This window comes from Triturus cristatus, chromosome 8 (assembly GCF_964204655.1).
Source record: "Triturus cristatus chromosome 8, aTriCri1.1, whole genome shotgun sequence".
In the NCBI taxonomy this organism is placed as follows: Eukaryota; Metazoa; Chordata; class Amphibia; order Caudata; family Salamandridae; genus Triturus; species Triturus cristatus.
In genome coordinates this window covers 1,114,726,488-1,114,747,388 of record NC_140591.1, presented here as the reverse complement: position 1 = coordinate 1,114,747,388, position 20,901 = coordinate 1,114,726,488, and the positions used below count along the sequence as shown (strand labels likewise).

Below are 20,901 nucleotides of genomic sequence, written 5' to 3'. Positions count from 1 at the left end.
AAGCCATTTTAGATTTTAGGATATTTTAGGAGTGTACCAACATGTGAAATGGACCCAATAATTTTGTGACATTTCATGAAATTACACTTTGAGGGAAATGTTGTTTGCCAGTATCTTGTGTGACTTTCACAAGGTTGCATATTGTGTACATACCTGTCCGTGAGATACATTCTGTGCAATCCAGTCTCCCACGGGCAAAAATTATGCAAAACTACATCACTGAGGAATTTTGTGAATTTCAAGTAGTTCGAAAATCAGTGATAATCCAATTTCACTGGGATAATTTAAATTTTGCCTAGGCTTGATTAAATTTGGTTGTTGATTCTCATGCTTTTACCAGACAGTAGCAAGGTGTTCCATGCATTGAAAAAGACCAACTGATGCCATGGCTGATTTTTCTTTTCTAGGTTCATGGATTTAAATGTATCCAGCAATTTAGACAGTATCAGTTCTCACTAAGGCATTTACTTACAGGATAAATATGTGAACCGGATGCTTTAGAAGAGGGTAGTATTAGATATCTTTGATTCATCTAAGCAATTTAGATTTTCATCCTTCATAGCTCAACATAATGCATCAATTTCAATCAGTTAGTTTTTGCTTAAATGCTGTTTAATTGCCAGGTTATTTTTATTCAGGCAGGACCGGTTCCCTCAACTCTATAGCAGGGTGAATGGAAATGTATTCTGCCACAAAAATACATATGGTTTATGTCGATCAGGGTTTTCGCTGAAAATACAGCCTAATCATTTACACATAAGTTCGAACTTTTCAGTGAGAAAGTGGACCCTTCATTGGAAAAATTTGAGCGACCAAGGATCACAGTTCACTTTCTAGTTTTGTCAACATAATCAAACCTTTTTTATATGTGACAATATCAGAAAATGCCTTCATCAATGCATCCAGCACCAGAGGCTATCTCACAGTGTGGGAGTAGTCAGTTGTTAAACATACTCTCAGTATAATAAAAAGCCTGTAAGAGGATTCAAGGAAAGATAAGAACTACCCCATAGGCTTTGGCCACTCAGGCTTATAGGAGGCACACTAAGAGTGCACCACAAAAAGGTGGTGCACTGAAAGTAAGCCTCCTAAAGGTAGCCCTCTGGGCGGATGAAGGAGCCTCCCCCAGACATCACCCTGCAGGCAGGTGCAGCCACTCACTGCACCGCCTGCAAGGGGATCTCTCTCCCCTCTTCAAAGTGCAGGCGGGTTGCAGCCAGCACTGTAAAACAGAGCAGCTTTGATACAGCTGCTCCATATTTCATTTGAATGCACTACTCCAAGGAAAGCACAAGTTTGTGGCTACCCTCGGGGCAGCACATTCTTTGCAACACCACGCTGTCCCTGTTTGTACCCAGCGCACCTTTTGAAACGTGCGCCATGGCACAAACAGGGAAAGAATGCCATATTCATAATATGGCCCCAGGTGTCATTCAAAAGCAACCTTGTTACAAGAAACATCTTCATGATGAGGGAAAATGTAACTCTCCTTCCATGGTTAGAAGAGGACATGCAAGGTCTTTTTGCCCAGCATCCACTGGGCCATGTTGCTGTGCTAGTTGCCCCCAGTGTGGGGTAACAAATTAGACCTCCCATATTGGAACTCCTTCATAGTAACTTATAGTATCTGTATTTTCCAGGAGACTTGGGCAATAGAGCCGCACCATATGATTGGCTACACCACCTTTTGCATACCAGCCACTCCATCCTTGACAGGAAGAGGTCGACCCTCAGGCGGCCTGTTGATTTGGGTTAGTACTTCACTCGGGTGCACCATTAGGCAGGCCCATATTGCCTCCCCAGATTTGTTAAGACTTACCCTCAAGGGAGCCCAGGGAAACAAGTCTCTTGATATATTTAATATTTACGCAAGAGGCCTCAGTGGAGGAGCTTTGTCACCTACACTTGTACTCCTAGAGGACGAACTACGAAAGTGTCATCACGCATCTTACGTCCTGGTAGCAGGAGACTTTAATTGCTCCTTCGAGCCCTTAGCCTCAGCAGATCTTCCTGATCTACTTGAGGATGACGCTAAACGTGGCATTCCGTCACTAACGTTGCCTCCTATCAAGAGATGGACTAAGTCTGTTGTATTCTTGAACACCATGACCATGGAATTTGGCTTAAGGGCGGCCAATGGTAGAACACCCTCTGACCCCCAGGGTGCGCACACCTACAACAGGCCTAACCACACCTCAAGGATCGACTATATATTTCTCGACCTTAAACTTTGGGTATTCATGGTGGACATGGAAATAATCCCCTCCCACGATAGCGACCACAATCAGCTATCTCTTTGTATTAAATCACCATGGGTAGACCCACAAGGGTCCTTGCTTCTTCCAGTGGTTAGTTCTCTACAAACCTCTGAGGTTTATCCTGCCAACTGCGAGAGGCGCCTTAAATGGCGCAAAGTTATGCTGAATGATGGCAAGGTTGAACTAATAAGGTCAATCTTATATGCCTCACAGGTCGAGTTGGCTCAACCAAATATCCATCAGGTTGCCCTCGACAGGGCTCCCTCTGTCTTTCAAGACACCATTTTCAAACTGGGAAATATATTCCGAATACACAACAAGGGTGGCCCATTGAAGGGAGGGCTAAAACCTATCTCCAAGAATGGCTGGTACACGCAAAGTTGCAGAATCAAGAAATCTGCTTTAATAGTGGCCCTAAAAAGTGGGATTGCATCTGTGATACAGAAAGCTAGGAAAGACTATAAGACTTCTGTATCTAATGCCAAAAAGTCCTGGGAGGAGGAGTACTGGCAGACCTTAAGAGAGGCTTCCCTCAAGCGCAACCCCGGTGTCTTCTGGGACGCAATTAGATTAAAGAATAGACCAGTCCATGAACTCCTGACATATAATATCACTGGTATAGCATGGTACGAGCATTTTTATAAACTATATTCCACTGGTTCGGAGAATGTGGCGAAGTTTCCGCCCGAGGAGCTATTCCGCCTCGTGGACGCCCTGAATATTGACCCTTTCACGGAAAAAGAGGTTCATAGTGCTATCCAGTCCATCGTCCCGCAGAAAGCAGCTGGCCCGGACGGCATTCCTGGAGATGTCCTCAAGCTTGATCCATCTAACTGGGGGAAGCTACTTTATACCCTTATTAATGCCATCTTAAATGGCGCCCCGGTCCCCGAATCTTGGAAGGGGGCCGAGGTCGTTCCCATTTTCAAAAAGGGTGCCCGTGACGATCCAGCTAATTACCGGCCAATTAGCCTGATCGACTCCTCCCAGAAGGTCATCGGGAAAGTGATATTGGAGAGGATACTAACTTGGGTGGATGATAATGGCATCCTCTCTGATTATCAAGCAGGTTTTAGGGCCGGAACAGGCACTATAGAACAGGTCTTTAGGTTGTTTCTTATCTATTGGAAGGTCGTCCTTCTCGGAAAGGGCAGTCTCTATCTAGCCTTCATAGATTTAAAAACAGCATTTGACCTTGTTCCCCGAGATAATCTTTGGCGTGTCCTGGCCACTATGAACATCCCTTCTTACCTGTTGGCCCTGCTAGTAAAACTCCATGATGGCAATTATGCCCAAGTACGTTGGGGTCCTCAGGGCCAGAAAACTGAGAGAATCCCAGTAAACAGGGGCGTCCGCCAGGGATGTGTTCTCGCTCCCACCCTTTTCTCACTCTATGTGAATGGGGTGGTGGACCACCTGCGGGAAGTTCCGGCTGATGCACCTTCCCTGGCGGGCGAACGTGTCCCAACCCTCCTGTTTGCTGACGATACTCTCCTTTTGTCTAAGACACCTATGGGCTTGCAAACCCTTCTTGACAGTTTTCAATCTTTCTGCAATGACAGAGGCCTTATTATTAATACCACCAAAACAAAATACCTAATTTTGAATCCTCCGAAAAAATTAGGTCGGCCTCCAGCCTTAAATGCAGTTCCTCTCGAAAGGGTCAAAGAGTTTGATTATTTGGGCATCCGCATCACAGATACCATGCGCTGGGCATCCCATGTACAAAAGATGCTCTTAACCCACAAGAGGGTCACTGGTGCCCTTCTCAGAGAGCATCGTTCCTCCTCAACTAGGCCTATAGCTCCAGCACTGGATATATACAAGGCAAAGGGCGTGAGCTCAGCACTTTACGGTGCTGAACTATGGGGCTCAAACAATATTGAGGAACTTGCTAAATCCGATTCCAGCTTCTACAAGGAATTGATGGCACTTCCACAGAGTACACTTATAGTGCCTTTATTGTCGGACTTAGGGTGCCATGCGCTGTTAGACCTGGCAAAAGTACGCCCTCTACTTCTCTGGGCACGGCTCTGGCGGACCCCGGAGCTAACTAAGTATGCGGAGGGCCTGTCCGAAATACTTTCTATGCCTTCTTGGAATAAGATCAAATGGCTGAAAGATGTTAAGACCCTTCTCTACGATCTTGGTCTTAAAGATACTTGGATAAACAGAACTTCGCCCCCGAAAGCTGAGTTGAAGAAAATCTACTGGAGTTGGGTTATAGGTAAAAGGAATTCTAGTTCCCAACTAGGTAGATGCACCACTGAGTTCCTTCTTCTCAAAGATGTAGCTTGCTTTGAGCCTTACCTCGATATTATTCAAAAGCCATATGACCGTGCCCTCTATTTTAAATTTAGGGTTGGTACCCTCCCGGTGCGCGAGCTGACCGCTCGCTGGAAATTTCCCTCTCAAACTTCACCTTTTTGTCCTTTCTGTGAAACCAAAATTGAATCTATTGCACATGTGCTTTTCGCATGCCCAGAATATAAATTCCCAAGATCATATTGGCTTAAACCTCTATGCAGAACCTTGGGCACACGTGACCACCTTATAGCGCTACGTATTCTTAAATCAGACACGCGATCCATGTACACTTGCGCTCTATCAAAATTTTTAAGGTGGGCCTGGCTCCTAAGAACTAAAGCTCTTGCAGTTCTTGGCTAAGTAGCCTGGCTGTTTCTTTTACTTGCCTGCGTATGTTTTTTTATATTGTCCTATTTATAATGTTTACATGTTTTTTATAGAAAACCTTGTAGATCTTGGGAATATGATATGATGAGTTTATATTTATACGATTCTTATATTGGTACCACATGTTTGTATATTTTATATTTGTATGTGCTTTTTAAGATATCTTTTATCGAAATAAAGCTTATTTCAATCACAACAGCATGGACCTTTACTAAATTTCTGTGTGGCGTTGTGACCCTCACTATCCAAATGCTAAACATGGCTGTTTGATCAGTCTGTTCCATAGGGTTTTACAGTACTGTAGACAAAAGAAGCCTTACTCCATCCACAATTTCCTAATTTGAATGAACTGCCACATAGTATGGAAAAATAAACCTGTTGCTCCACTGCCCCTTAAACAGGTCCTTAACGATCACACCAAAGGCTCCATTTGTACCCAGATGGAATATATTTGTTGGAAAAAGTTAAAATGTGACAACTGGAACCCAGATTAGACCACAACTTCTGTCTGGTGCATCTTTGCCTCATCTCACTCCTCATCTATATGGCCTAACCACCTTTACACTAAATCTCCAACCTGCTTTACTTATGTGGGGTACAGTTTACGAATGTTTTATAAATAAAATAATGCCCCTTTCAAAAGTGGGGCTGACAGCATTCTGCTCAATGGAGATCTTATTGAACATTTAATCATTTTTCAGTATTCTTCAGGGCATGTCTCAGCTGAAAATACTTTACGAAGTTTTTTATACCACTTCGGCCCCACACAGCCCCATTTTTTGATATCCTGATCATATCCCACCCTTGGAACCATTTTGAGACTCACAGGTCAACTCATGTCAGAGTAATCCAAAGTATAGTCATTACTCCTTCCATCCTAGTTAAAATGTGTCAGTCTTCAAGGCGTGAATCATTCATGGTCAAATCTGAGTCAACAAGATTTGGATGTGGGTCCTGCATATCATACCATGCAAGATGTACTTTTTAGACTGTCAACATAGCACGCAGGATACTTCCTCGTCAAAAAGAACCAATAAAAGGGGGGCCTATTTGAAGCCTAAAGGCATGGGACAAAATTATGAAAGCAAAAACTAACTGTTGCAGGAGTGTGTTGGGATGGTTTCTCTCAAAGTTTAGAGCATATAATGTAATATTCCCATTCCACCATTACAAAGAAGGGGTCTACTTTTGAATGCAGAAAGATAACATTAGTGGTGCAACGCATTGACCTGGGATCAGCTTGAAAAGATTTTTACAAGCTAGTGATGGAGATAGAAGCCAATTATTGGATTTAAGATATGGGATTTTCTTCTCTGCAAGACTGATTTTTGAAAGTAGCTTCCAAAGAAAGGACTGTACTCCACCCAACAGTTTTAACGACAACTCTGGTTTTCATAGACACTCCGCCCCCCCCCAAATTCAGTTTATTCAAAGGAACAGTATTCACTTTCTATGAGTGGAAACGGACAAATCTCTAGTAAAGCCTTTTCTCCCTTCAGGATGGATTTAATACATAAAAGATGACATCCCATTCTACTGAACGCAAGGCTGTACAGCTAGTGATTTTTCAGCTACATGCTGCCTCACGTGAAGCTAAAATCTCTGTGGTCTCTATGGGTTCCTGGTTGCAGAACCTATGGCACATATTTACTTTTAGTGACCAAGGTTATGTTCTAAGATAAGGTCTGCTGAATTACATTGTTTTGAGGGGGCATGACTTGGGTCTTTCACACTGTCAGTTTCAGGTGGAGTCTGAAGCAGTTTTACAGACTAGAGAGCTCACACAGAAGATCTGACTGTGGGTTGGAGCTTGGGTCGATCACATTTAAATGGACACACTTACTTAGAGGAAGGCAAGCACACTTTCCGTTTGTGCTATCCAACAACATCATAGTCATGAAATGTTAACTGTTAGGTTACATTATTTGTAGCGGGCAATGACACTGCAAAACCGGTCTCATGGAACTGAAAGGTAACTGGAAAGTGCAAACAAATCAAACTAGCTAACTTAAGGGATGATGGCATATGTTTGGATAACAAAGTATCAATTCATTTCATAGACTGTGGGCCAGGCTTCCTCAGTCTATCTTACATCAAAGTTACAGCACTCATTTTCAGTGATTTGAAACTGAACGCAAATGAGAAACTACACAAACGTGCAGAGTGGCAATATCTACATGGCTTTACAGATACACAATAAGGTTTTAGCTAAAGGCAATAATGAAAGTGTTTTAAACCTTACTGCTGCAGACCAACATCGAGTGTAGTTGTACCCACAGGCTGATCTCTTCACACCGTATCGGACCACACGAAGTGCCCCCTATTCTGCCTCAGAAAACATGAAAGCTAGGAGATGCAATTTATGTCCTCTGGCCAATAGACATTGTTTATGTCTAGGCATTAATTGCAATAATGCATATATTGAATCAAAGCCCAAAAACAGTGGTAGCCAGGTCTGGACAAGTCTCAGAAGGACCCTTTGTTTCACCAAGACAGAAAAGCCTATAGTTGCAGTTTCCTTTTCTCAGAGGTAAAGTCTTCAGTTTATAACCTTTGGTACAAAGGCATGGTGAATGCAGACGAATGAGCATTATGCATCTTTATTCCATTACTTACTTGAGGTGCTGCTGGTGGTTTGATCAACATGATGTGTAACTATTGCTGGCATTACTATTGGTGGAGACTGGAATTTACAATACAATACAATTGTATGAAAAAGACTACACTTTTGTGATGGGTATTGTAGAAGCTGTGTCAATTTTCATTAGAAAATGTTAAGTTTTTCTTTACCATTTCTGTGGTATCTCATTTACTAAAAATGTTGTTTAAAAAGTTTGCTTGAGCCCCGTGTATGCCTGCATGATGGGATATTAATATAAGTAGCATATCAGCTGATTTGAGCCGCTCAATCTCAGTGTGCTAAACTTTAACTATCAGGACGGATTCTGGGGACACGGACTTCATGCCGAGTGAGAAAGTTAAAGGCGCTCTCAGCTGATTTATTTCATATTCTATTTTCCTAGTGCAAAATGTTCTGAGAAAGAGAGCATGCCCTCTTATGCTGGAGACAGAATTTTATTAAAACCATTCTGTAAAACTACTGCTTGCTTTCCAGTGCAGCAACCATTAACTGGGATACTGCATTTTGAAATGTTGTGAATACCCAATGAACGAACCACTGTTGCCCGCGAAAGGTGCTCCGGATGGGTAGCAGTAATTAGACTGTTGTTGGAATGTAGTTTGTATAGGAAGGTGATAAGAAGCTTCCAACAACTCCCCACCTGATGGAATCACTCCACAACCAGAACAGTCACTAATCCATTCATGAAAGGGGATAGCTTAAGAATTTCTGGGAGGCATCCAGCTGGTCTTTACTGCATGCTTTAGCTAAGTACTATGGTCTAGACTCATAACCAGAGAATATGAGACCTGCATTTACAACGTGGCTTTAGGTAGCACTTCTTGTGTTTCAAGATATTCTTCCATCCAAATTGTTAGGTACTGCTGTAAAATATTTCAAAAGATCTGGATTCTGAAGAAGGAATAATGTCCTCTAAAATAAATAGTTGTGTATCTTATCTGAGAGGGTCAAGTATACAGGTACACAGTTATGAACTAGAGTCTCGTTACAAAACTCTACTGCAACACTCGATGGATAAATGTCATGCTCCGGTGACATGACTGCATGAAAACTGTTCCAGAGTCCCTATCTGCTATCAACAAAAGAAACCATAAGCATCAGAATCAACTTTCAGTAGGTTCAATAATGAGCTCATCTATCTGCTCTTCAATAAAATAAGAGTGAACCAATTAATCTCTCTTACAAAACCACATCGTCAAAAAGGATTTAAATTCAGCAAACATTGGGCACTGTCAGAAATAATGGTGGAGCAAAAGGACTACAATGATAACTGACTGGCAGATGTAGACCGTGGTTAAACACATTTCAGCTTATTTAATTGAGAATTCAATGTTGGCCTTCAGGATAGAAAAACTATAATAAACACAAAGTTAATTATTCATCTTCTTAAATTCAGTGCTGTTGGAAAAATCCTTTCCCATAAGTCTTTGCATTTCATACACTGTACAGAGTTTTATAACTGCAACCAGAAAATGCCATTTAGGTATGAACTGGTAATAATTCTCTGTCGACTTAGATATTAATTTTAGACAAGTATGTGCTACGGGGGGTGGGGGAGAGGATATCACTGGTCCAAATCCATACAAGTTCACTATCTGCTTATTCTTCACAGGTTGCCAAAATGAGTATCTGCTTATTGGGAAATAAAATCATATTTCTCTATCTTGCTACATATTTGGTTACCATTGTTGGGCATCCTTTTTTGAATGTTCTCATTGGTTCTATTTTTACTAGTACTAATTATTTTAGCCTGCATGCTACATAAATGATCAAAGTGATTATTCTTCCACATCGGACAACATACTTCACTCAAACCATCAAAACTTACGGTAACAATGGAAACTTAACATGATAAAATCTCTTAAAGGTTTCCACTAGCGCACACATTTATGGCAGATTGCACAGTTGAGATCTTAAATGTAAAAATAAGTTATACCTAAAAAACACACCCCACAACAGATTTAGCAGTGAGTAATAGGCTATTTCAATTATTGCAAGGAATTTCAAAGTTACAGACATTAACTGGTCAGGAACCTTTTTAATGAATGGTCATGAATTGATTGAATTACGTCAAATGCCATCTTTAGGTCGCACAATATTATCACACACCTACTGGATATAACCATGTATATACCTGTAGAAGAATCAATGAACTTTAATCATTTATTACTTACACAATGTTAAAACATCTTCCACAGCTACTGTAGGTGCACTCAGTTCACAATTTGAAGAGATAGTGCCTGAGCCCTGAGACTTGTTAAAAGGCAATTCTAACAAAGGATGAGGTGATAATGCTCAAGTGTTATACCTGAACGAACAATAATAATAAAAAAAACATACAATAAAGTATCTGACCTTACTTTTAGGACTGTGTATAAACCAGAAATACAATTGCTGATTGAAAAACGAACCAAAGATTTTCTCCTGGCCACAGCCACTCTTTGTCAAATGTCACTGTTGAATAAGTCACTAGTTGGCTTTTCCATACATGTCCCAAGGCTGTTCCTATCCAAAACATGAAGGTGGGGGACTGCACCCAACAAAACCCTCTGTAGTTTATAGACAACTCTGTCATGCAGGTAGAATACGAGCCATGTAATGCACAACACTGTCGATGGAGACGATAGCAGAAACAGAGCAAAACAAAGACAAATGATCACTTTGGGAACTACATTGCATGTTCCACTGTAGAAGAACCATAATTATGTTGTCATCTACAATGTCAGACTGCTTCATTAGAAAAAAATATATCAGTTCTAAAACTATATTGAAAGCTGGGTTAGCAAACTAGATCTTTATGAGAAGCCTATGGTTTTGTGCACCCAAGTGTAATAAAGCACTAGAATGCCAAACTGCCTATCTGAAAGTTGCGGGACCTACCTTGTTTCAGGTATGAGAAGATTTAGAATGACACACTTTCAAATGCAGTTAGCTTACATTAGGGGTGTAAATGGTATGCTGTTAATGCTGCAAATTGTACTCTGCGAAGACTCAAAACACTCAGCCCTTCTGTCCAAAAGCCAGCCATAATGTTTTTCCAGCCTCCAAAATGTAGTTTTCCCTTTATTGAAGTTTTAATTGCTTTTTATAGTAAACTGTTCTTCAAACCTGTGCAGGTATGATTCTTTCATTTTTGAGTAAATTCAAATTACCCAACTATTTTATTTAACAATATGCTATAAGCCATACCGCCATTTCTTATAATTTCAGAGAAAACATTTTTCTGACTAACATTTCAAGAACAAGCGCACTGAAGAAAAGAATTATTTGTAATGAAAGACATTTGTATAGTTACGAACTCTATTGTCCAGCGTAAAAATAGAACACTTTGCATACTTTTAGAATTTGAAGCGCCATCCACATATTCACCTCACCGCCAATTCTTTTCACAAGCCTGCTATAAACTAAATCATATAACCAGGTCTTGAAATAATTTCATGAAACTGGCACCTATGCACCGGTGTTCAGTTCATGCCCCATCTGAGGTAGGCAGTCAAGGCATAAAGGGATCAATACATACGGAGATCAGCATGGGTATCTGGGACTCAGACCTTCAAAACCCAGGGCCTTTGAAGGAAGCAAGGTTTGGACGACACATGGCATTCCAGTGGAAATCAGAGAACTAAATATGGAGCTAAAGATATTTTAGTCTGCATGTTAGAACACAGGAACGAACAATCGACAACTTTATGGGCTGTGAAGTCCTTCTATTGACATCCAGCAATATGCAAAGTCTTCTAGTTTTAATTTTGCACTTGTAGATATTTCAAAAATAACAGATAGAAGCATCTGTTGCCAATCTTTATAGGTGGCACTGTGAATTTTGAAGCAGAATTTGAAACCCATTTCCTCTGAAGTAATGTATATTACCCAAAGGGAGTACTAGCTCTACACACTGAAAATGAAAGACCAACATTGCTATTTGTTGTGAGGAACTGCACTCCTATTTAATTTAATGAAGTTAAGATAGTCATTTAATCTCAACAATGTGCTGGCAGTCATAAATGCTATTCATGGCAAGGATTTGCTCCTTTGACTAATAACCAACAAATTACTCTTTGAAGGTCATCACAACATGTAACACAAAAAAGGTGATGGGAGGAATGCTTGCAATACATCAAACCAAGAGCAATTGCTCTGGGTAGCACTCCAACCAATCATTATTTTGCCCACCATGGCACCTTAGTTTGGACCTAGTCATATGCAAATCAGTACTGACCCTGCTCCACCAGGAACAGAATAACTGGAATTCCCAAGTCAGGTCCTCCCTGAGCCGGAACACAAGCAACCCAAGACCAGTTTTGCCCTGAATAGGGCTAAACAGTTGGGTGTAGCTTGGTTACCATGGAACAGTGAGCATGAGACCCACATCTGGGCATACTCTTGTCACTTAGGGCAGTACATAATACACACAAAAGGTGATGGGAGGAATGCTTTCAATAAGTCTAACCACTGGCAAACCTGTCCTGGGTTGCTAGTATCGTGAACAATGAAAGAAAGACATCAATGGAACTAGCCATGGAATGGCACTCAAGTAGTTGAAGAACACAGTGTTCCAGAAAAAGGTACTGCCACTATCTAAAAATCTCTGCTTGGCTACTTAAGAAACAAGACCACTCTCTCCCTCCAGATCGCTACCTCAAAGGTCCATTGTCAGTGTATGTGACACAGGGCTACCAAAAAGCAATGAATGGAAATGCAAGACCTGCTTCTTAATCGGTGGAAACATGAATGGGTAGCATGCCATTTCATTCTTTGCTGCCTATCCATGTCAATATATAGGGAAACAATCCATTGTAAATCCGTCAAAAGTCATATTCCAAGTCCAAACCTACAAAAATAGCCACATGTGGCAAGCCGTCTTTCTTTTTCATGGGAACATACGCAACTACATGTACATTTCTGACAGAGTGGGAAGCAAACCCAAAGTTCCATCAGTCTTTGATCCTAGGACTTTGTGTTCAAATACCTGTAAATAGGGAGAGAGTGAAAAAGCACAGAAAACTGTCAATATCACCACAATATGCGTGTGATGGCAGAAGCTACTCTCAAGTATTATTATGAAGGGATCTATAGGAGGATTTGTAGCCAAGTCACTGAAGGCAAAGACATTGCAGGCCCCTTCTATATAGTTGCTTGTCTGGCGGCTTTGTAAAACATATGCGGGGGAGGGCGGGAATAGCACTGGCAATGTGAAAGGTTTGCCCTGCTCCCCGTGTCAAAATCTGGTGGCTGACTGACTCCAGACTACGGGGTTCACGGTTCGATCCCCGGCACCGGCGGCAGGCGGGTTAGCCCAGCACCATGTGAATATGGGCAATAGCTCGCTTAATCTTCCCGAGGGCCCCCAGTGCCGGGACACCACTTTGGAAGTAGCTGTGCGCTTTACAAACACTGGTATTTCATTTCAATCAAGAGAGCAACGATTTGCAGTTTTGAGATAATTTTCTGGGTTTTGAATGAGAACAGTACAATGGAAACAGGTTGTTTCTCTTATGTTTTGATGATGCGGAAATTCATGGGTTGCACACCTTGCCTTTGGAATGGCCATGAAACAGCTGCAAGCACCAACCACTGTCGGTCTTGGATATCCTAGACGGACCTGCTACGCTGGGAGTTCTGAGGCTTTCAAAGTTCAGAAGGTGCCAATGAATTAAATCTTGCGAAATACATTGCTAGCATATCTGTTAAACAAGCGTAAGATTGTGATGCTTCAGTGAGGTCCTTCTTCTTGGTGATGCTGAAGAGAAGAGTTAAAGTACATGAGAGGCATATTTATACCACAACATCGGACAACTGAATCAGCACTCCTAGAATAATATATTCGAAGATCCAGCAATGAAACAGAACAAGAAAAGAAAAGATTTCCACAGTTGGAGAGTTAGTGGAGCATCATCTCAGGGATAATATCCCTTTAAAGACCAGTTATGGCAGGCTAATGTTGATGCTATCCAAGAAATAAATAAAATAGACACCTCAAGAGCATAATGCAAAAAAGTATGCATTAAAACACTTTGAGTAGGACTGGAAAAGTATATAACACTATCAAATATTTTTCTTTAAAAAGAATAGCACTCCTTTACCCGCTTTCCCTCAACCCGCATGTTATTACAACGCGGTCGTTATGACCGTGTTGTAACAACGCAATACCATTACCCCGCAAGTCGTTACCACGACTTGCGGAGGGGGGGCTGGATGTTGGAATAGTATGATTTACTATTCCAACTCCAGTCTGTGCAGACAGTAGGGAAGGTGTTGGACTTTAAATCCAACCCCTTCTCCCCCCCTCTGCAAGTTGTGGTTTCGACTTGCGGGGTAATGGTATTGCGTTGTTACAACGCGGTCGTTGTAACGACCGCATTGTAATAACAAGCGGGATCATGGATGCGGGGTGAGTGATGTTTACCTAAAAAAATACATGGCACTTCTGATTCTATTGTGGATCTCACATAACATAGGTATTTTCCAATTTGGAAGACGTGAAATGTGTTTCGTAAGATTAGTGTACTTTAAAATGCATACAAATTTACCAATTGGAATATAAATAGCAGTATGAAAAAATACAGAAAACTCATCTAGTTAGCTTAATTTATTGGTGCTTACATGTTAAGATACAAAACAAAACTAAAAGAAGCAAGAACTGGCACAAGCCACTTATGCAAGAAAGGGGCTGGGCAGCAGAGAATGATCGGTTGATAGAGCCTGCTCCACTAAAAGAAGCAACATAATTCTGTGACACTAGCACTTTGTCACAATTGCACAGCGATAGAAGTTTAAAAATGTAAGACTGTTAAAAGAAAAAAAAAATAAAGAAAAAAATACCAAATATGTATTAAAAAATACCGCAATTCATATATTAGAAAAAGACTATTGTAAATCTGTTTTAAGAGCTAGCAATCAGTACCTTTTTCAATTTCCTTTGTCGTTTTGCTGCAGACTGCCCCTGGGAGTTAGAATAACATACTGTAAGAACACATGCATACAGTATACGACATAGGATGGAGATACCTCCGTAGTAAGATGGCATAACATTTACTTGCAGTTGGTGAACGATCAAATAGCAGCACTATGATAAAACATGCTCCTACTACATTAAGGTTTAACTGGCTTTTCATTGTCTTTTACATTCACTTGTGAACTACTGCCATTGTCCACTAAATTTCAAATATGCCCACAAATAATAAATACACGGAAGTTGAGTAAAAAGTTTGTATTAACAAAGAAGTAGAAGCTGTATGAGAGCATTCAAAAGCCCAGATTTACCGCACACAGCAGAAGGAGAACACGTATTTACCACGGGTAGAAATAGCAACAAAAAGAGCAAAATAATACTCCACAATTTTATGGACCACAATATTCTCCCTTTTTTGTCTTCTCTCATGTCATTTTCACTCCAATTTCTGTACGTATTTCGTGAACTTACTATAGTTTCTTCTTTAAAGTGTTCACTTAATGTGCTATCCAGTTTTAGATATTGACTAAATGTGGGAATGCTGCTGGAGAATTTAATGGTATGGTTTAGAATGGCCCACTCATTATGTAGTTTTATATTAGCTACGTTATTACAAGAATTGGAAATATTTAGTTTAGAATCTAGGCATAGATTACTTTGCCCCCTCCTCTATGACAACCTTTACTGTCTGATCTTCTTTATGTGGATTTGTTGGCTTCAATTCTACTCCTTCATTTTAAGATTAAGGTCAAATAAATCAGTTTGTGCATGATGTGTTAAACTGTGGTCTCATTTTTTTTTTTTAAAAAAAAGATTAAAATTAGGATGACAGACAAATTTACTAGAGAAAGTTTTTTGTTCAATGTGGTGTCTGGCGTAAATTTTGGTGAGCCCTTAAAACCCCCAATAATTAAAAATACAAAAAAAAAAACAGTAAAACAGAGGTGGTGGCTCTCTATAGAAACTTGGTATTCTTTATCTTAGTCTCTGCTACAAGGGTAACTCGATCTTCAAATATGAAATAGCAAAAGAAAACCTAACTGTGACTTTGAAATCAAGAAATGCAGCAATGAAACCGTAATCAATCCCAGCCACACCCATTCCTGCAACAACTCCTCCATACCCTCGAATCAGAAAGAATTATTGACCAAAACAGTAGGCCATAGTTTGGCATGTCTGTTTTGTTTATTGGACTCACAGGTTTCTTATTTGCAAAATACTATCATATGCACTAGTAGAATAGAACATAACTTCAATTTGCTGAAAAATTCAAAGGTTCAGGTTGACTGAACATGGCAGTCTTCTATGTTTCAGTCCAAATACGGCTATTGGGGGCTCGGATATTGGAGCTAGGGAAACTAGTCCACAGTTTTAATTTTTACATATTTCTTATTATTGTACTGACTAACTGTATTAATGATTTTCTGGTGAAGATTTCTGGAAATACTTTCAAAGTAACCTGATTCTGACTTGAGTTGAATCAAGTTATATTCTCCATGTTTAGTTACATTAGAATACTTGTAGACATGGGTGCAAAGGGGTTACACAGGTGTAGAAGTCCTGATGGAACACGTACAATAAAAGACGTGTACATGCAAAATTCGAAATAACCACTTGATATGTTACAATATGCCTTGGCAGCGGGATGAGGATGGCCTTTTGGTTCATTGGCACCTGCTGGAAAGCAGGGATGATGAAGGTTTTAGATGAATGGCCAAAAAGGTAAGCAAAGAAAGGTGAGAGAAAATGGAGAGAAGTAAGTGCCAGAAAACCTTTTGGGTTAGTGAGTCAATCAAATGCATAGGCGGGTTAAATATATAGGCAGACCCCCCTTCCATATTCATAAATGTAGAGGAAGAAATAACCCCAGGTAGCTGCAAAGTTTAGGTAGGTCTCCATCAAGTCTGGGATATGCTGGGATGATACTTCAGAGTGAAGAACCTTGACTATACAGTGGACCTTTCTCTAATGCTTCTAAACCCCAGGAAGCACATCACTGTCACCCACAGCCAGTGTAAAGCCTTCAAAGGAAGGTGTGATGTAGCCTTTTTGTTTTAGGTTAAAAGTGAGCCAAACAAAGATCAGTATTCTTTCAACCTAGAAAAAACCCTATTTTTACTACCCGCAGTACAGCAACCACGAATGAGATTTTGTCAAACATGTTTGACACCACACTTGGTGAAGGAAATGCCAATATCAAAGAGAAATCTAAAACTGTGTACTGTCTGCACTGGTTTTAAGTGGGCATTCAACATGTCAAAATAAGAAAACAGGAAAGATGACGGGATCACTTTAGGTGGTTTTGTAAGAGGACCGACTCTTTCAGTATTCCTCAAAGTCGTAGAGTGCTTCTAGAGGAAGGGAACCAGTGGGACTTGCTAGATAGATCTGGTTAAGCAGTGAAGCATGCTAGATTGCCTGTCATACTCCACCAACCATTGTCCAATTTTGCTTTTTAAAGATCAGTATCTTAGAGCCTTATTGAAAGGTGGACAGTATTAGAATATTCGCTAATAATTGACAGCTTCCAGTTTGCCCACCCCTCTTTTTCCCTGCTTCATGAATAGGTTGTGGAACGTTTTATTACTGATTGTGGATCAGCCACTGGCTTGCTGGCAGTAATACAGTAGCACTGACCCGATGCCAGCAGTCCCACGTCCACCTGTATATTTCCTGCCTGGGACTAAATCATGGCAATCCAAGACAGAACAAGTCCAGCATTGTCCTCCAAAGACTGGAACAAGAATCCCAAGCATATAGAGGACATTGCATATGTGTTTCTATAAGACAGACAACCTCCTTGAGGTGGGTACCATCCTCAGGGATCACAGAAAAGCAGATACCTCTGCCATGCTGCAATAGCATGGTGAACCTGCCTAAACAGCTTTCACAATAGAGGTAGTAGTTGCTTCAGCGAAAAGACGCCCACACGAAGGGCAAAGAACTGTCAGTTTGGAAGGCTGACCACAGTTGTGATGGCAGAGATGGGGCCTGGAACACAGTGAATACCTGCAATATTAGTTGTTGAACTGAACCAGATTCACAGATGTTTGTATTGATTTTGTTTCAAAAGAACAGCATGTCATTGCAAAAGATATCAATCTGTTGAGTAAGAGCGTGTTGCATGTGCAGAAGCTCTGCGTTAATGGGTTTACACATTTAAGACAGCTCAGTGTTGGGTAACACCTTTACTAACATATTGGCTTTTTCTTTAGTCAGAAATGCCTATGAAATGCTCCCAATTCATCATATAGCGAGTTCACTTTTCTTCTTGATAGAAGCAAACCAAACTTTCATTCTTTTGGAATGCATTCTTTTAGATATTCACTCTTTTTGGAATGCATATTGGGTCATAAGGTGAAATGATCCCAGGAAGGGAGGGAGGTCAGTAAAAAATTTGTATGTGAAGTGATGAGAATTTTCCCACCTTCGCACTTCTTTGGGAAAACGTCCTTTGCCTAAACATAAGGCCGCAGAAACACATTTGGCAAGAGAATTCCGCTACTTAAAGATTTTTTTTTCTTTTGTTGTAAAACACTACTTCCTCAGATGTTTCCCTCATAATTTTAACTATGCAACCTTTTCAAAAGTTGAGAAGCTTGCTAGGTTTTCAACAACACAACATGAAGTTTGTAGCGTAAAGAACTGTGGGGAAAACATTAATTTTAATGCTGACCAAACTCCTCAACCATGTTAAAGCCCAGTAATGATGGAGAGCTCGGTCACTCAGCTTAGAATTTAAACTTTCACCATCTGGATCTCTGCAAATGACACATGAACCAATGTAAAGAAAAGAGTCACGTGGAATAAATGTCATTGTAACAGAGGTAGGACTATTCCTCTACAGGCACCAAGAAAGAACCTCCTTCACATATAGCTAATATGCTTTCCTGGTTAAAGGATTTCTGAAGTGTCCAACAAAGCTTTTTGCATCTTACTGCAGATCCCGATAGTGTACTCTCTCAGGAGCTCCTCACGGAGGTTAAGAGAGCCTTGGTTGTGCTGAGGGGTTATGCATAAACCTATCATCTAGATGTGGGTAGGTGTGCATGAAACCCTTGGGTGACTCTTGGTTTGATCTTCGGTTAATTAGAAGCACTGTGAATTAACAATTTAAGACACTTTTCTTTTTTAAGAGTTGTATATATATAGCGTGAACTAGACCCGAGACATCTGGTATCAGAGCTCTTTACATGAGCACCAGTTTCGTTACAGAAGGACACGTTCATTTTTTTTGTTAGGCACAGGGAGATTAAGTGATTTGCCCAGAATCACAGGATGTTGAGAGTCGTTGCCGAGACTCGAACCCAGTTCCCCAGCTTTGAGGTCGACCGCTCTAGCAGTATGGCTACATCCTCTCCCCCTTTATCAAATTTGTTTTACACTGTATTCAACATGCCACAGATGTAGAAGCACACATTGTGGAATGCACACTGGAGATCTAAGACTTTAAGGGATGACGACGGGAGTAGTTTCTAAAGTCGGTTTCTTTTTGAATATGCGCCGGATGAGATATTGCCTGGGGAATCAAAGTTTCTGTTGGAGAACAGAGAGCCTCAAAACACTACTGGAGCTTTGCATCAATAGCCTCTTTTACCAATGCTTGCTTTTCAAACTCTCATTGCATATTCTTGCTTCAATGCTCGCATATATTTTTGAGTTAAGCATTCAACTACAAAATGTGAGGCATCTGGGATTCTAGAATATGAAATAATCCTGACAGATTGATTATTTGTGCCTATTTGGTTGATGTTTGCTCATCAGTGAGAACGAAATCTCTAAATCATCCTTCTCCACAGGAGTGCAAAAGATCTAAAGGGCAAGCAGCATACCATGCTTGCTTCTGGAAGCAAACATTTTGTGCCCCTCAAAGCTCTAGGGATGTATAGTTATAACTCCTCACTTTGCTGGTTACAGACATTTAAAGGCCCCACATAAACTGATGACAGAATGCAAACCCTTGTGTGGAAGAGCCTCTTGCTTGGATTGCAAATAGGCTACATTGGAAAATTATATCCACGGTTTTGGCTATGTTTAAAAAACGGTTTTCTTTGACTGTAAATTTTCCCTTTACTTTTTATTTAAACAGGTCACCTTTATTAAAAAGGCAGGTCTTTCATTCTGGCCACTATTTCCAAACCTATATCTAATCATTCATAAGCAAGTGGAGCCAACAAAAACACAGAATTGAGCTAGTTTGGGAACCTAAAAAGAAGAATTACATTGCCATTGCTAAAGAATGTTTGAAGGCTTGATGACCTTCCAGTGTTCTACAATTTGCATCTCGTTTTATGTTAGCAGAGAAGTGTGTAATATGCTTTTTCCATTTTTCTCATATTATGCAGGTGTATCTTGCAAGAGTAGCCACTCAACTTGATGCCCTAACCACCAAAGTAGTGTTAATTGAAACAGGATTCAGCAATCTCTTTTTATGCACAGCTGAAACAAAAGAATCGGATAGAAGAGCAGTTAGTAACAAATATCTGCCATCAGGTGCTTAGATTTTTTGTGAATATTTCAGGATAATAAGGGCGTCCTTACCCTCCATACTGGTTGAAACCTGCTCTGAAGTTTTGTGATCTGCGTGAGCCACGAAAAATAGATGTCCCAAATCTGCGATACAATCTCCCCCAAGTCCCCCCTCCCCAACTCAGGCCTCCGCCTAACGTTCTCTGCTGGTTACTCTTTAATAATCCTACTCCGTGGAGTGTTCTAGTGGGCGCCGACGTCTTCATCCACCCAATTCACAATACCTAGAGATCAAGGATTTCGGCATCTAATCATCCTCAGAGTTGTGTATTGACATGAGGGAACTGTCAGGGGTGTCTTCATCTGGTCCCCCAAATAAGTTCTATTAGGAGTGAATCAATTTCCCAGTCTAGCGTACTAGATGATGGCGTTATCGGGGTCTTGTTCATTCTCTGAGCTGATAAGGCATTTAATTAATCCCATCAAGTATGACCAAGGAGGCAAGGCGGAGCAGAATCCGGGGCTTTGTATTTCTTTTCCAGACAAGGTATCACAGTTGGAATAGTAGCAGTTGTAATTTCAGACCTTCTGACTAGACCTATTCAAGAATAGGCCTGGATTTAATGTATTTCTGAGGTTGCTCTCTAAAGACTTATAGAATACATGGTTGATCTACAGAGGTCATTGGTAGGTTGAATTTCTTGGCAGCTCTTACAATCAACAAATGAAATTTAAAAATCTCACCTGTAGCAACCTGTTGGAAGTGGCCTATCATTTCCACTTGGGACAATAAAATCCCGGTCACCATCATACCTTCCATCGCTGTCTGGTGGCAAATCAACTTCCTCTTCTTCTACATCAGAATAGGTAGAACCAATAAACATCAT

The 20,901-nt window shown here is 40.7% G+C and overlaps 1 protein-coding gene across 2 annotated transcripts in view; it reads right to left on the bottom strand.

Annotated features, from left to right (window-relative positions):
- TPP2 (tripeptidyl peptidase 2) overlaps positions 1-20,901 on the bottom strand; it is a 398,345-nt gene that overhangs the window by 113,536 nt on the left and 263,908 nt on the right. The window contains exon 24 of one of the 2 annotated variants that reach the window (XM_085622690.1): positions 14,498-14,536. The exons of the other annotated variant lie outside the window; for it this stretch is intronic. Coding sequence (XP_085478816.1) covers positions 14,498-14,536 — 39 coding nt within the window. The remainder of the gene's footprint in view (positions 1-14,497; positions 14,537-20,901) is intronic. 2 annotated transcript variants of the gene reach the window in all.